The sequence below is a fragment of the Pleurodeles waltl genome, chromosome 8, assembly GCF_031143425.1.
Source record: "Pleurodeles waltl isolate 20211129_DDA chromosome 8, aPleWal1.hap1.20221129, whole genome shotgun sequence".
In the NCBI taxonomy this organism is placed as follows: Eukaryota; Metazoa; Chordata; class Amphibia; order Caudata; family Salamandridae; genus Pleurodeles; species Pleurodeles waltl.
The window spans coordinates 1,250,445,354-1,250,457,923 of NC_090447.1; the positions used below are offsets into that span (position 1 = coordinate 1,250,445,354).

The window sequence follows — 12,570 nt, forward strand, 5'->3', positions numbered from 1 at the left end:
ATTAAGGTCCAGTTTCGATAACCACTGCGCCCCATTCAGGTCTGCTATGATGTCATCCATGGTAGGTGTTATGTGTCTCTCTCTTCGGATGGCTTTGTTGGGTATGCGCATGTCGACACATAGGCAAATAGCTCCAGGTTGCTTGGGTTTTGGGGCTATCACCAAAGGCGAAACCCACAGTGTTGGCACCTCCACCTTTTCTATTACTCCCTGGTTTTCGAGCAGCTGCAATTCTTTTTCCACCGTGGGTCGCAAGTGGAAGAGCACACGCGGTGTCTTAAGGCAACTGGAGTGACACCTGGGTCTATGTGAAGTTTGATTTGTTTGCCTTTTAGCCGTCCCAACCCTTCGAAGAGCTGCGGAAACTCCCCAAAAAGCTGTTCAACATGGGATTCATATATTTGTCGTGCGAAGAATACCAACTCCAGCTCCTCCGCAGGGTGACACCCCAACAGAGTGCCTCGGTCTCCCGTTACCACATACAATTTTGCTTGTGTTGAAAGTTTTCCACTGGTTACTGACACTTCCACAGTGCCCTTCAAAGGAAGCGGCTCTCGAACCCCATAGTTATATATTTTGGTGGTGGTTGGGGTAAGAGATGGTGTAGGGTTCAACTGTCGGAACAGGGTGTCATCCATTACGTTGACGGACGCCCCCGTATCTATGAGTACTGTTGTTGACGTGCCGTTGACTTGTATGTTGCTCATTGGTGGTGGTCACTTCTTCTGTTGTCTCCCACCAGTGAACGAGATTACAAAGATATCTTCATCCTCATCTTCTTCAAAGACAGGCATTCCTTGAGCTGTGTTTTCTCTAGAGTCATCATTTTCTTTGATCACGCTCCTGACCTTGGCACCTTTTCCCTTCTGATCTCCTTGCCTGTTTCTTCCTGACTTGCACACTTTTGCAAAATGGTTATTTTTCCCACACCGGTTACATGTTTTTCCTTTTGCCGGGCACCCCATTGTTAGTTTGTGCTCATACCCGCAGCTTCCACAGGTGCGTTCACTGGGCCTGAAAGAGTTCGGTCTGCGTCCTGGTGGTTGGTGGGTTTGAATGGCATCTATCTGCTCTTCTTTCACCTGGACTGGACGTGTGGTTGAAGCAGCTGCCAACGATTGTCCTCTCATCGCCGCCATGGCATCTGCCCGAACCGCTGATAGTTCGTGTGACGGTGCCAGGACCAGGATTTCATTGAGGGAGATACCTTGCTGGCGCAAGATGAGTTTTCTCAGGGCGTTGGACCAGCATCCCTGAATAATCTGGGCTCTAATCTCCTCTTGCTGATTAAGTCCTACACACGAGCTTGCTAGCTTTCTCAGTTGTGCATAAAACATGTCCACTGACTCGACATCAGTTTGTTGAGCCTGCCGAAGTTTGAAGCGTTCATAATCTGGGTTTAGCGTTCAAAAATGTTTGTTCAGGGCTACGACTGCGGCATCAAAATCTGACTTATCGCCTGTGTCTGGGAGTGAATCAAATAACTCTCGCAGCTTGTCTCTGCCCATCAGTAACATGAGGGATCTGCGCACCGCTCCATCTGTTTCTCTTGTGGCGCAGAAATAGTTTTCTAGGCGATTTAACCATAGGCGCCATCTTGGCGCTGCAGTGGCCGGGTCAATCAGTTGGCTGAATGAGGGCAGCGCAGTGACTGAGGAATGAGCACTGGTGCTCACGTGCGCAGGCAACTGAGGGTTGTCTTGCTGTGGTGCACTCTTTTTTTTTCTTCTTCTCTGCGTGATCACTTTTTTTTTTCGTTGCTGATAAGCTGCTGGATTTTTTTTCTGTTTGTCTTTATTTTTATTTTTTTTCCTTCTAGTGTTCTTGTGTTTGTGCACCTTTTATTTGCCTTCCATACTTCTTCCTTTTTTTTTTTTTCTCTCTCTGGGGGGCTCCCTGGGGTGTGTTCCTTAATTACACTGAGCTCTTGCCGCTCCAGCACCAGTCAGCACGCTCCTTCCTCTAGGGAACGCGCTCCCACCTCCAGGGATTAATTACACGGAGCTCTTGCCGCTCCGGCACCGGCCAGCGCTCTCCTTCCTCTGGGGAACGCGGCTCTGGTTTCCAGTTGCCGTTTCTAGGCAACAGGGTGTGTGCGTAGGCTCCCAGCGCACAGCCACCCCCCACGTGGTGCCTGTAGGCCTCGGGCGGGAGCGCCGGACTCGGCTCACCGCCTGAGGCAGGGCCGCCTCCTCCTTCCTGCAGGCCGCGTCGGGGGACCCACGAGGCACCGAGCAGCACAATGGGCTCAGGTGAGGCGGTGAGTGAGCGCGCGTGGCAGCTCTCACCAATGAAGAGGCGGGGCTCGCTTCTTCAGAGTCAGCCGTGAGGCACTCTTCCTCCATTCACTCAGCCGGGCCGGTTCATGGAAGCTTGACGGTCCGTCGCGGGTTCATTCAGCTTGGCTCCGGACTCGCCTCTGCCCATTGACACGCGGCGTGGGGTTCGTAGGCCCACTCGTCGCCAGTGTAGTGGGGCCTAATTACAGCTAGGAGTAACACACACACACACACACACACAGGGTTGGGTGCATTGGGGAAACTGCCTCAGCGCAGCCCCGTCTTTATTTATAGCCTCTGTTCCGCGCTCCGCCCGGATGCGCACAACAGGATACAAATTATGGGAGAGTCCGGATGGCTCTCTACACCTGCCTCACACTCAAGCATGCAGTCAGCCCCATTGCATCATGGTAAATGCGGTACAAATTCGTTTTTACTCCATAAAGTAGTCTGTTTTTCACATTCCTTACATGTCTAGATCATATTATAATCATGAGAGATAAAGCAGAGGCTTTATCTGGAGTGCAAATGTTTGGGAGAAAAACATTACTAGGCTAGAAGAGCCATACGGAAATGACCAGTTGCGGGGAGGTCGACTGAAAGGGTACCCAGATGTCACCACTTGATCAGCTTTGCTCGGTGGGGAGGTTGGTAAGAAGAATACGTACGCAGCTGAAGTTATCAAGCTCCGTTGCAACTGTAAGCGCCATGTTCTCGCGATGGTGAGGGCAAGTGTTTCTTTCGCTGGCTTGTTTCTTTGACAAATTAAAATAAAAAAGGTATATGGAAATTAAACCATGAGTAACTGCATTTTAAAAAGGTTCAGAGGATTAGGATTGTATGCCAAAGGAAAACATGTTAAATTATTTTAACACATAACGTCATTCTAACAGCTATCAGAAAATTAACCTTTTTGTGAACAATGTTCTCTTGCAAAACCACTGTGAAATTGGTAAGGTTGGCAAGGGTGCCAGTAACCAGTTTTGTAATTACACAAATAGAACAACTGCCTCCCTGAAGAATAAATTCGAATTTTGTGTCCAGATTTTTTTTAGTACGTGGATAATTTGTTATACAAACTGGTTCTTTCTAACATTTCGACGATTTTTTCCACAAATAAAACTGGTACTCCCCTATGGTAAGCTTTGGAATTCAGGATAGTTTTTACTGACCTTATGCACATGTTATTAACACATACTCGGTGTCTTGGGTCACAGAAGTGGCCTCTGTGGACAATGGCACTATTCAGATATCAAGCATGAGAGAAGCTTGTCTTAAGAGAAGGTTACATCTTCGAGAAAGAGGGGCAGATGAAAAGCAGAAAGTTTGATAGAAGGGAAAATGGAAGAATTATTTTAAATAGATAGCACAATAGTGTCCATCTTAAGCATTTACGTCCGCTATAGTAATGCTTCTGGGAGCCACGCTTTTAGTTATTTAACATATTCATGCAGGGCCTCTGCATCACAGAGAGTATCAGGTAGTCAACACAGAAGGCTTAAGACCACATCATGATACAAAAAGCAATACCTCGCATGCCTACAGGGAGGTAACAAAGGGTAGTGAATGTGTTATATGTAACTTGGTTTGGATACAAACACACCACTTTTTTTTTTTTAGGTAGAGAGGATCGGACATTTCCTACGGGAGGAAAAACAGAATGACATCTCCTCTACCTGTTCGACATGCCACTTTTTCAATGGAAACCTTAAAAATCTAACGTACAGAGAAAAACTACGTTTTTAGATTTTCTAGTATCGGGTACAAGGAACTAGACTTCTCCAAATGCCTCAGCTTGTGGCCCACTAGCCAGCATGTTCTGTTCGGTTATATCTCCAATCAAGAATCGGATATAACACACCAATACAGGTCATTGTCTGGGCCAGTTCTGGAATTTTTGGGGGCCTGGGTAGAAAGGGATTGTGCGAGTCCCCTCTAATTAGAATACACACTTAGGGCTGTTTGCATCTCAAAATATGCCCCTGCTCCTGAAGCTCCTTTATGCAGACACCTCTTAGGCTGCAGCCCCTCCCTCTCAGCCACCTACAAGCACCTGTTAACAGCTCATATAGGGCTGAATGTGTCATGGCTGCGTATCACAAGAGAGGGTTAAAACTGCCAGACAGCAAAACAACAGGACAAGAGTCATCCTGTGAAGCCTCTGTGTGGGTGGGGAGGGCAGGAGGTGTTCCGGATGCCTATTTACAGGGCAAACCCACAGAATGTGTCTCCTTGCCACCGGGGCCGGCACCAACCCCCTAGAGTACACCACAGCAGCCACGGCAGGGAAGGTGGTCCCTTCCCATGGGCCCAACTACAAAGAGACAATGGGTCCTTGGACAGCTGCCCATACTGCCCCTGCCTAGCGCTGGCTCTGGTAATTCTTTAATACACTAGCACACTAATCAAGGAGCGACTAGGCCATCTAAGTGTTGATCTTAATTCCTTCAGCAAACACAACATTTGCCAACAATGTAAAAAAAAGATAATTGCAAAATACCTGTATTTCTGCAGCGAGTTCGGAAAAGTTCAAAGAACGTGGGTCTCTGAACCATGGCCATTTTGCTATCCACATCACGGTTGTCAGTGCACTTTGAAAACCTACAAAGTGTTAACATAAACAGGATTAGAACCCCAACTTTCACCGTATCAACAGCTGCAGATCTAATTTTGTTTGAGTTCACACTGCATGTGATGTGAATCAAACATCTAGAAACACTGAGGGAATTTACACCATGTCACAATAACAAATAAACAGTAAGAACCCAGATAAAAATCATTGTAAATCGAAAGAGTAGAAACTATATGGAAAGAACTATACATTCAGCATTAACAGCAAGGGAAAAACATCTTAAAAGAAAATGACTCTAGCATACTGGCAGGCAGGGCCTACACTGGAGAGTTTCATCCTTTTTGAACGCAAAAAAGGCCGAACTCCCAGCAGGGGTTGGGCAGGGGGTGGGAGGTGACATAGGTTAGCAATAAGACTCTCTTAACCTCTTTTTTTCTAACAAAATCTGAAAATAGGTTGAAAATGGTTTCCAGAATTCCACAATCTATGGACATCTTTTACTGTTCGTGAATTCAAATGGAATTCCTAAACAGAGAAAGCAATAATATTGAAGGGGCTGCATCTGCCTCTTCAGGTCTGTATTTCCTCTATTCATTACAGAATTGAGGCTTAATAATAAGCACTGTCTGTTTTACAGACACCTCGGAAGCTTTCAAATCCTGACATTTTGAAACATAGAACAAACTGGTCTCTCAGTCAAATTCTAAATCAAGCATTATTCAAGTGTGAGTCACAGATTAAGCTACAGTTGTGTCCCAGACAGCTGTTAAGTACAATGCAATATATCCTTTACATGAGTATAACAATTGGTTCTCTTTCTGCAAATAAGGCAAATGTTTTATAACGTTGTCACGTTGTTCCTCATCATTTTTGCACCATGAAAATGGGACCACATTACAAATATGTTTTAGAAACCCCAGCTTCGACTATGCTAAATTCTGTCAACATGAAAGGGCAGGTCATCTAAGAACCAAAACACAAATAGTCAAGGAAAACCAGAAATATCAAAACCAAACATTGAAATATCAGCAACAGCATCAAACCTAACACGCAATAGGTCTGAATTATAGAAAATCTTAAGAATCTGTATGGTCATTCCCATATCAAGGTTTTACACCCTTTTAACTCAGTGTCACAAGTGGCTGGCCTTTGCAAGGGAAAAATCCTCCAGCAGGGCAAGTTAGGAGTTGTATCTGAAAAAGTCTCCTAAAAATAGAGCACTGTTGCCATAAGATCCTGCTTAAGCTCTAGAGGTCATGGAAGTCCAAAACATTTCCAAATCCCAAATTTTCAGAATTTCCAGAGCAGTTCCTTTGGGTCAACACCAAGGCTCCTAGGAACTCAACGACAGCACTTAGGGCTAGGACTCACTCCAACAGAGGCCACCAGCAGGGTCCTGTTCAGTTCCACTTGCTACTAGCCAGCCAAGCACGTCAGGCAAAAAGGCCTCTTGTAGCTTGTTGAGTCCCTTTAGCCACCCAGGAGGTCAGCCAACTGACCCTTGAAGTCCATTTCTTAGTCATGGGTGCACGTGGGAGCAGGCCAGTCCTGCAGGTCTTCACACTGTTCTCATACAGCCGGTATGAGAACAGTGAACTACTGTTCTTTCACAGGTCCAGAAATTGTTTGGATGAGCTCTGGCTGAGGTGTCAACTTTGTGGGCTTTATTAGCCAGTGGGTGGGGATGACCACTGGACACTTTTACCAATGAGAAAAAAAGTTCATTGATGAAACCCTTCTTACTTTTGCAGCACATCCTGTTTGTCTTTCAGCAAACTATCCCACTGTACTCTAATTTGAAGCAATCCAAAGATGACACAGCGGTGTTTTTATGGAAATCAGCAGTCCCCCATTCTTCTCAGCTATACAAAACTAGTTCTGGGGCCAGTTCCCCCTCTAGCTGGCCTGGTGCCAATTTGGCTACAGGAAGTCTATGGAACAAGGGTTTCTCTCCAAAAATCTCACTTGACTTTTAACTATGAATGGGCAGGCCTCATTCTGGCCCTTTTCAAGTTTATAACGTTCCTGGACAATACTCCGCTCTCCTTCCTAAACTGATATCTGTTACATACCTCACACCCAGGTCTTCTTGAGGAAAGGCCTAAACCATTGTTCCCGATCGGGGGCCGTTTTCACACCTTATTGAGGGAGGCACTGGAAGGGTCATACACCAGCAGAACAATGCTAAGTAGCCTATCTGAGGCTAGGGCAGGTAAAGCATAACTTTTTAAAAGGTGACTTTTCTTAAATATTTATTATCAATCTGAGTTCACCAATGAATTGGATTAACATATTAAATATAGTAGTTCAATCACCTATGTAGCTTATCCCAATCTAAAGTTAGCAGACTTGTGATTCTCTTCTGAACTATCATTTTGATTCACAGGACATAGTCCTTTCACAGTAAGAAAAGCTTTTGGGGGCTAGTCACTATAGGTACATGCAGACCAAAAAAAAAAAATCTTGAACGTATGACTTTTAAATACTGTCTGTCATACCTTGTGGGCTACAAGGCCTACTTATAAGTGACTGATTTAATATTTAAAGGTAACTTTCTTTCCTGTCAAAAAGGATCATTTTATGCGGTTTGCCTGCAGGCTGAAAAGCGGCAGGGGGTCGGGCTACACACGTAGGCCTAAAGCCATTTTTCCTTTATCAGCCTAGTGAAATCCGCAAAATGTGCTGCAGTCCACAGGTGACCTAAAGTTTCCATGCTATTAGTGTATTTTTGCACCAAAAACTATGGCCTTACTTGGAAGCTAAATATGCCAGTAAGGAGACAGCCAATACTAGAATGTTTTAGGGGTCAGAGTACATACTCTATGACTGGACAGCTGTGTTCAAATGTGCCGAATTAAAAAAACAGCAGCACACAAATCTGCATAGTTAAAAAATCAGCAGCATCAGTCCGGATAAAATGGGGATGACCACTCAAGAAAAGAGGCTCTCTCACACTTACTGATAACTCATTTACTTTACCGATTACTCCCTTTATACTTTACCCCTTACAGTTAGCTCCTTGCACCTTACCTTTTACCCTTATCAATGATTCCCCTACCCCTAACCTTGTTCCCACACCCTTGGCCATCGCACTCACTTTTACCCCTTATCCTTAACTTCTCACCCTCTTGACTCTTCACCCTTAGCCCCTTAATATCACTGCATATAACCTCTTGTCTATACCCCTTACCCTAAACCCCTTACTCCCTTGTCCCTTTACTGTTAACCCCATTACATTTATCACCTTACCTTTACTTTAATCCCTTAGATCAGTGGTTTCCAACCTGTGGTCTAGGGACCCATGGTGGTCCACAAAGCCTCCTCGAGGGGGGGAGAGGGGGGGGGGGCTGCGACAGCTTAGAAAATTAAATAATATTAACAGATTAATACAATGTATATAAAGTGGCTAAATGAACAATTGAAAATTTAAAAAAACAGACTGTAAATGTCAAGGAATTTGAAACTGGAGGATAAAAATGAAATTAGTATCCCCAGATTGATTTGTGGGAACAGTGCAGGTGCATCAAACAATGTAGTATGGACAATGTGCGGCTTCAACTGAATTTAGAAAAGCTCCAATCTTCCTATTAAAATATATTTTTTAAATTTATATTTGTTTGCACATTAAATAAAATGTTATCATTTGTGTATTTGCTTGATGGATGCTCGTTTCTTATTTTTTGTGTATTGTTTTGCATTTCAAATCATTGACAATGTTTAGGTCGGGGTCCCCAGCTTCCAGTAATGATTCAGTGGGGGTCCCCAGGTTCCAGTAATGACAACATGGTGGTCCACAGACGTCATATGGGAACCACTGCCTGAGATAGAATTCTTTCCCTAAAACTTCATCCATTATTATTTTACTCTTAACCCCTTAGCTATTTTTTAGTTTTTTAGGCTCCTTGTGCCTACCCCTTATACCCTTGCCTTCTTATTGCCTTAACTTCTGTTGGACCTGGTCCTTTTTGCAGGGTCATCCCTAAACTTTTTGCCTCCTTCCTCCTAATTGTTCTGACCAGTTTTTGTCCGCTTTAGGACTCTGGGCACTTTACCACTGCTAACCAGTGCTAAATTGCATATGCTTAGCATATCTCATTTACTAGTAAATCGAGAATAAAGTGCAATAAAGGTGCCCAGGGCCTGTAAATAAAATGCTACTAGTGGGCCTGCAGCACTGATTGTGCCACTCACATGAGTAGCCCTGTAAACATGGCTCAGACCTGCCACATCAGTGTCTGTGTATACAGTTTTTAACTGTCAATTCGACTTGGTAAGTGTACAGACTTGCCAAGCCCAAACCTTCTCTTTTATACATGTAAGGCACCCCTGGGGTCAGCCCTAGGTAGCCCCAGGGGCGCGGTGCAGTGTCTGTTAAAGGTGGGACATGTACTGATGTGTTTTACATGTCCCAACAGTGAAATACTGCCAAATTCATTTTTCACTGTTGCAAGGCCTCTCTCTCTCTCTCTCTCTCTCTCTCTCTCTCTCTCTCTCTCTCTCTCTCATATAGGTGAACATGGGGGCTGCCTTTAATTATTATTAAAGTGCAATTTCCCTTTGAGAACAGATTGTGATATGGAGTGTGGGGTCCCTGAAATCACAATTCAAAAAATACATATTTTGGTAAAGTTGTTTTTTCATTTGGGCTAAAGTGGAGGGATGAGTGGTCATTTACAAATGAAAGAGCTGTGCCTGCCCTCACACAACGCAGTCTCTGACCCCTTGGGGTGTGTTTGGGACCAGGCCCGGGCAAGGCAGGATCTTGTGAACAGCAGAGACTTTCCTTTGAGGTATGCCTACTTCAAAAGTATAAAGAAGTATAAGTAGAGGACTCAAAACCCTAGACTTTTAGAATCGTTCTGGATCAGGAGGAACCTCTGCCAAGAAGAAGAGCTGAGGAAGGAGTACTGCCCCTTTGCTGTGTGTGCTTTGCTGGGTTCGCCTGCAGTTGCTGCTTCTGCCTTAAAAGAGATCAAAAGGGTGAACTTTGCTGTGTATCCTGCTTGAGAAGGGAAGGGTAGGGAGTAGAGCTTGCCTCCTGTTGGAAGTCACAGGGATATCAAAGACTTCAGTTTCATCTGCCTACAGCACTGGGAACTGTTTTTTGTGCTGTTGTAGAAGAAAAACCACTGTAATGCTGCCAATGACGCCGCTGGCCTGCACAGTGACCTGCCAACACCGCACGGAGTCGCACCACCCCGCCCCACACTGAAACCCTGGCACCACCAACACAGTCACCGAACCGCTGCTTGCACTGTGACTGTGGGCCCGCACTCTGGCATCACCTTGCTCACACCGCAGCCTGGACATCCTTGACGACGCTGCTCCTGCTGACACTGGCAAAGCTGCCTGCACCGTGGCCTGTGGACACCGCTCGTGAGGTACACTGAGCACCAACCCTTCCCATACGGCAGCCCCAGTCCACCGACGCCAGCGCCATCGACTCCAGTGGAGAACAACAGACGCCCCTGTCTGCGCCATGGCCACCGCAAGCAGGCCGCCTCACGCCATACTGCCGTCTTGGGCCTACCAACAGCAGCACTTCAGCAACAATGACGACGCTGCCTGCACTGTGACCTGGAGACACCGCACGTCGCACCGCCCTGCTTCACACTGCAACCTTGGTCTCATCGACGTCATTAAGCAGCTGCCTGCACCGTGGTCGGTGGGCACCGCACATCGCATCGTTCCACTTTGCACCGCAGCCCTGACCCATCCACGCCAGCATTCCTGACTTCGTCATCAGCACAGAGTTTGATCTGCAAAGTGTGTGACTTCAAGGGCCAGATGATCCCCCGCACTGACCTCTGGAACCAACGCCGCTCTCCGGATCTCATCGCGAGAATGACGCCCTGCATTTCCAGGGTACTGTTTGTGGGTCTTCCCAACACCGTAGCTGGCCTGCAATACAGCAGCCGACCTGAAATGTTGGATTTGTTGTTCACGACACCATGATAGCCCCAGACAGAGCTATCAACTTCAAGGAATTGTATTTTTAAGTTAACTCTTGCAAAATTCATATCATTAGTATTGTATGCTGGATTTTCTCGTTTTGGTCTTGTTTTACACAGATAATAATTGGCTATTTTTCTAAAACTGGTGTGGTGTCCTTTTGTAGTGTCTTCACTGTATTACTGTGTGTTATGGGCAAATGCTTTACACATTGCTTCTAAGATAAGCCTGACTGTTCGTGCCAAGCTACCAAGAGGGTGAGTAGGGGTTATCTGAGCTGGGTATCTCCCTTATCCTGGCTAGAGTCAGGGTCCCGACTTGGATAGGGTGCAAACCGACTGCTAACTAGAGACCCCATTTCTAACACTGGTTGTCAGCGGTGAGGCTAGGGCTTGCATTTGCACTTGACCTACAGTGATTGGTGTACACTACTATCATACCGCAGACTACTACGTACCACATACTGGTTTTTCCTCTTATGTTCTCTGTTGTGCTCCTGGAGGTATTGTGACTTTTTGGACTCTGGTTTTTGATTTCACCTGTGAGGCCTTTGGAGAATGGAAGTCAACTTCTAGCACCTGGAGATCTATACAATAAGGGAGCTAAAAGTTTTCTGCAAGGAAAGGGGGCTGGCTGTGAAGAAAATGTCCCAAAGGTGGGTTCTTGAGACAGCCCTGTTTCAGTATGAGATGAAACACTGGGAAGCAACCATACCAGATGATCCTGAGGAGGAGGGCTACTCTGGGGAGGAGGAGGGCAGTTGCCCTGAAAGGGAACAAGAGAGAAAGGGATGGCTCCTAGCTCAGAAGCACTGTATGAGAGAACTGGATAAAGACCTTGAGAGAGCTGAAACTGAGAGAGCCTTAGCCAATGAAAGAGAATTGTGTGTACCTCATGAACTGAGCTGTGAAGAGCTGAAGCTGGAAGCCATGAGGGCTGAGTCCAGTTCATATGGTGGCAGCAAAAATCTTCTGTCCAGTGCTGAAGAAGTGCACATGCCCAGAGACTTGGTGCCCGAAGAAGGGGATTAGCATACACTAGGAGGTTCAGAGGTATGAGGTAGCTCTAGTGGTGCGCAGCGTCCCTGGGGCGGATTGGTGAACTGGCATGGGGAGTCATATTCCTTGTAGTGGGAGGGACACTCTACTGGTTCTAGGCGAGAGTGACAGGGAGAGGGGTTCCCGCCAGGTAAAGGTCCTGGTTGTGAGGAGGTATGGATACACCCAGGAAGAGTGTGGGTTGTGTGTCAGGGACAGTCAGGTTCTGTCTCTAGTCTAAGGAGGGCGATGTGGGGTACTTTTTCAAGACTGAGACACCGGGTGGTTGAGTGAAGAGTAGTTTGGTTAGCTCATGTGAGGGGCTGTGTGATGTGATTACTGTAGAGCATATGTCCAGTCCTTGCTTTCCAGAGCCACGCCAACACCAGGTGGAGTGCGAGTTTCTCTGATCCCAGGGAACTTGCACTGGAGGCAGGCCTCTGGGTGAGTACCAGAGGGTCTGAAGAGGCATTTGGGGGTGCCCCTGAGGAGAGTGGTCTAGGTATTTCCCAACCAGGTGAGGTGGGAAAGGCTTGCAGTGTGTCCCAGGTAGGTCTCAGTGTAGTGGGATGGGTGAGGGATCCCATTGTCCAGTCTCAAAGGAGAGGGAATGGGGTGGGTCGAGTCCCATGATGCCCGAGATCCAGTCCCAGCACCTGGAGGGTTCCACGAGTGAACACCAGGAGGGGATCCTAGCCTGTACCGTAGGGCAATCTGCTGAGGGAGACCT

General features: G+C 46.5%; 1 protein-coding gene across 3 annotated transcripts in view; it reads right to left on the minus strand.

The window, feature by feature from the left end:
• The window catches only part of BRCA2 (BRCA2 DNA repair associated), a 584,634-nt gene that overhangs the window by 549,280 nt on the left and 22,784 nt on the right, over positions 1–12,570 (minus strand). For 2 of the 3 annotated variants that reach the window (XM_069205562.1, XM_069205564.1), the window contains exon 2: positions 4,780–4,880. In XM_069205562.1, the coding sequence (XP_069061663.1) occupies positions 4,780–4,840 (61 nt within the window). In that variant the 5' untranslated portion in view covers positions 4,841–4,880. Of the gene's footprint in view, positions 1–4,779; positions 4,881–8,100; positions 8,208–12,570 lie in introns of all 3 variants that reach the window. The other variant, XM_069205563.1, reaches the window with a different exon arrangement.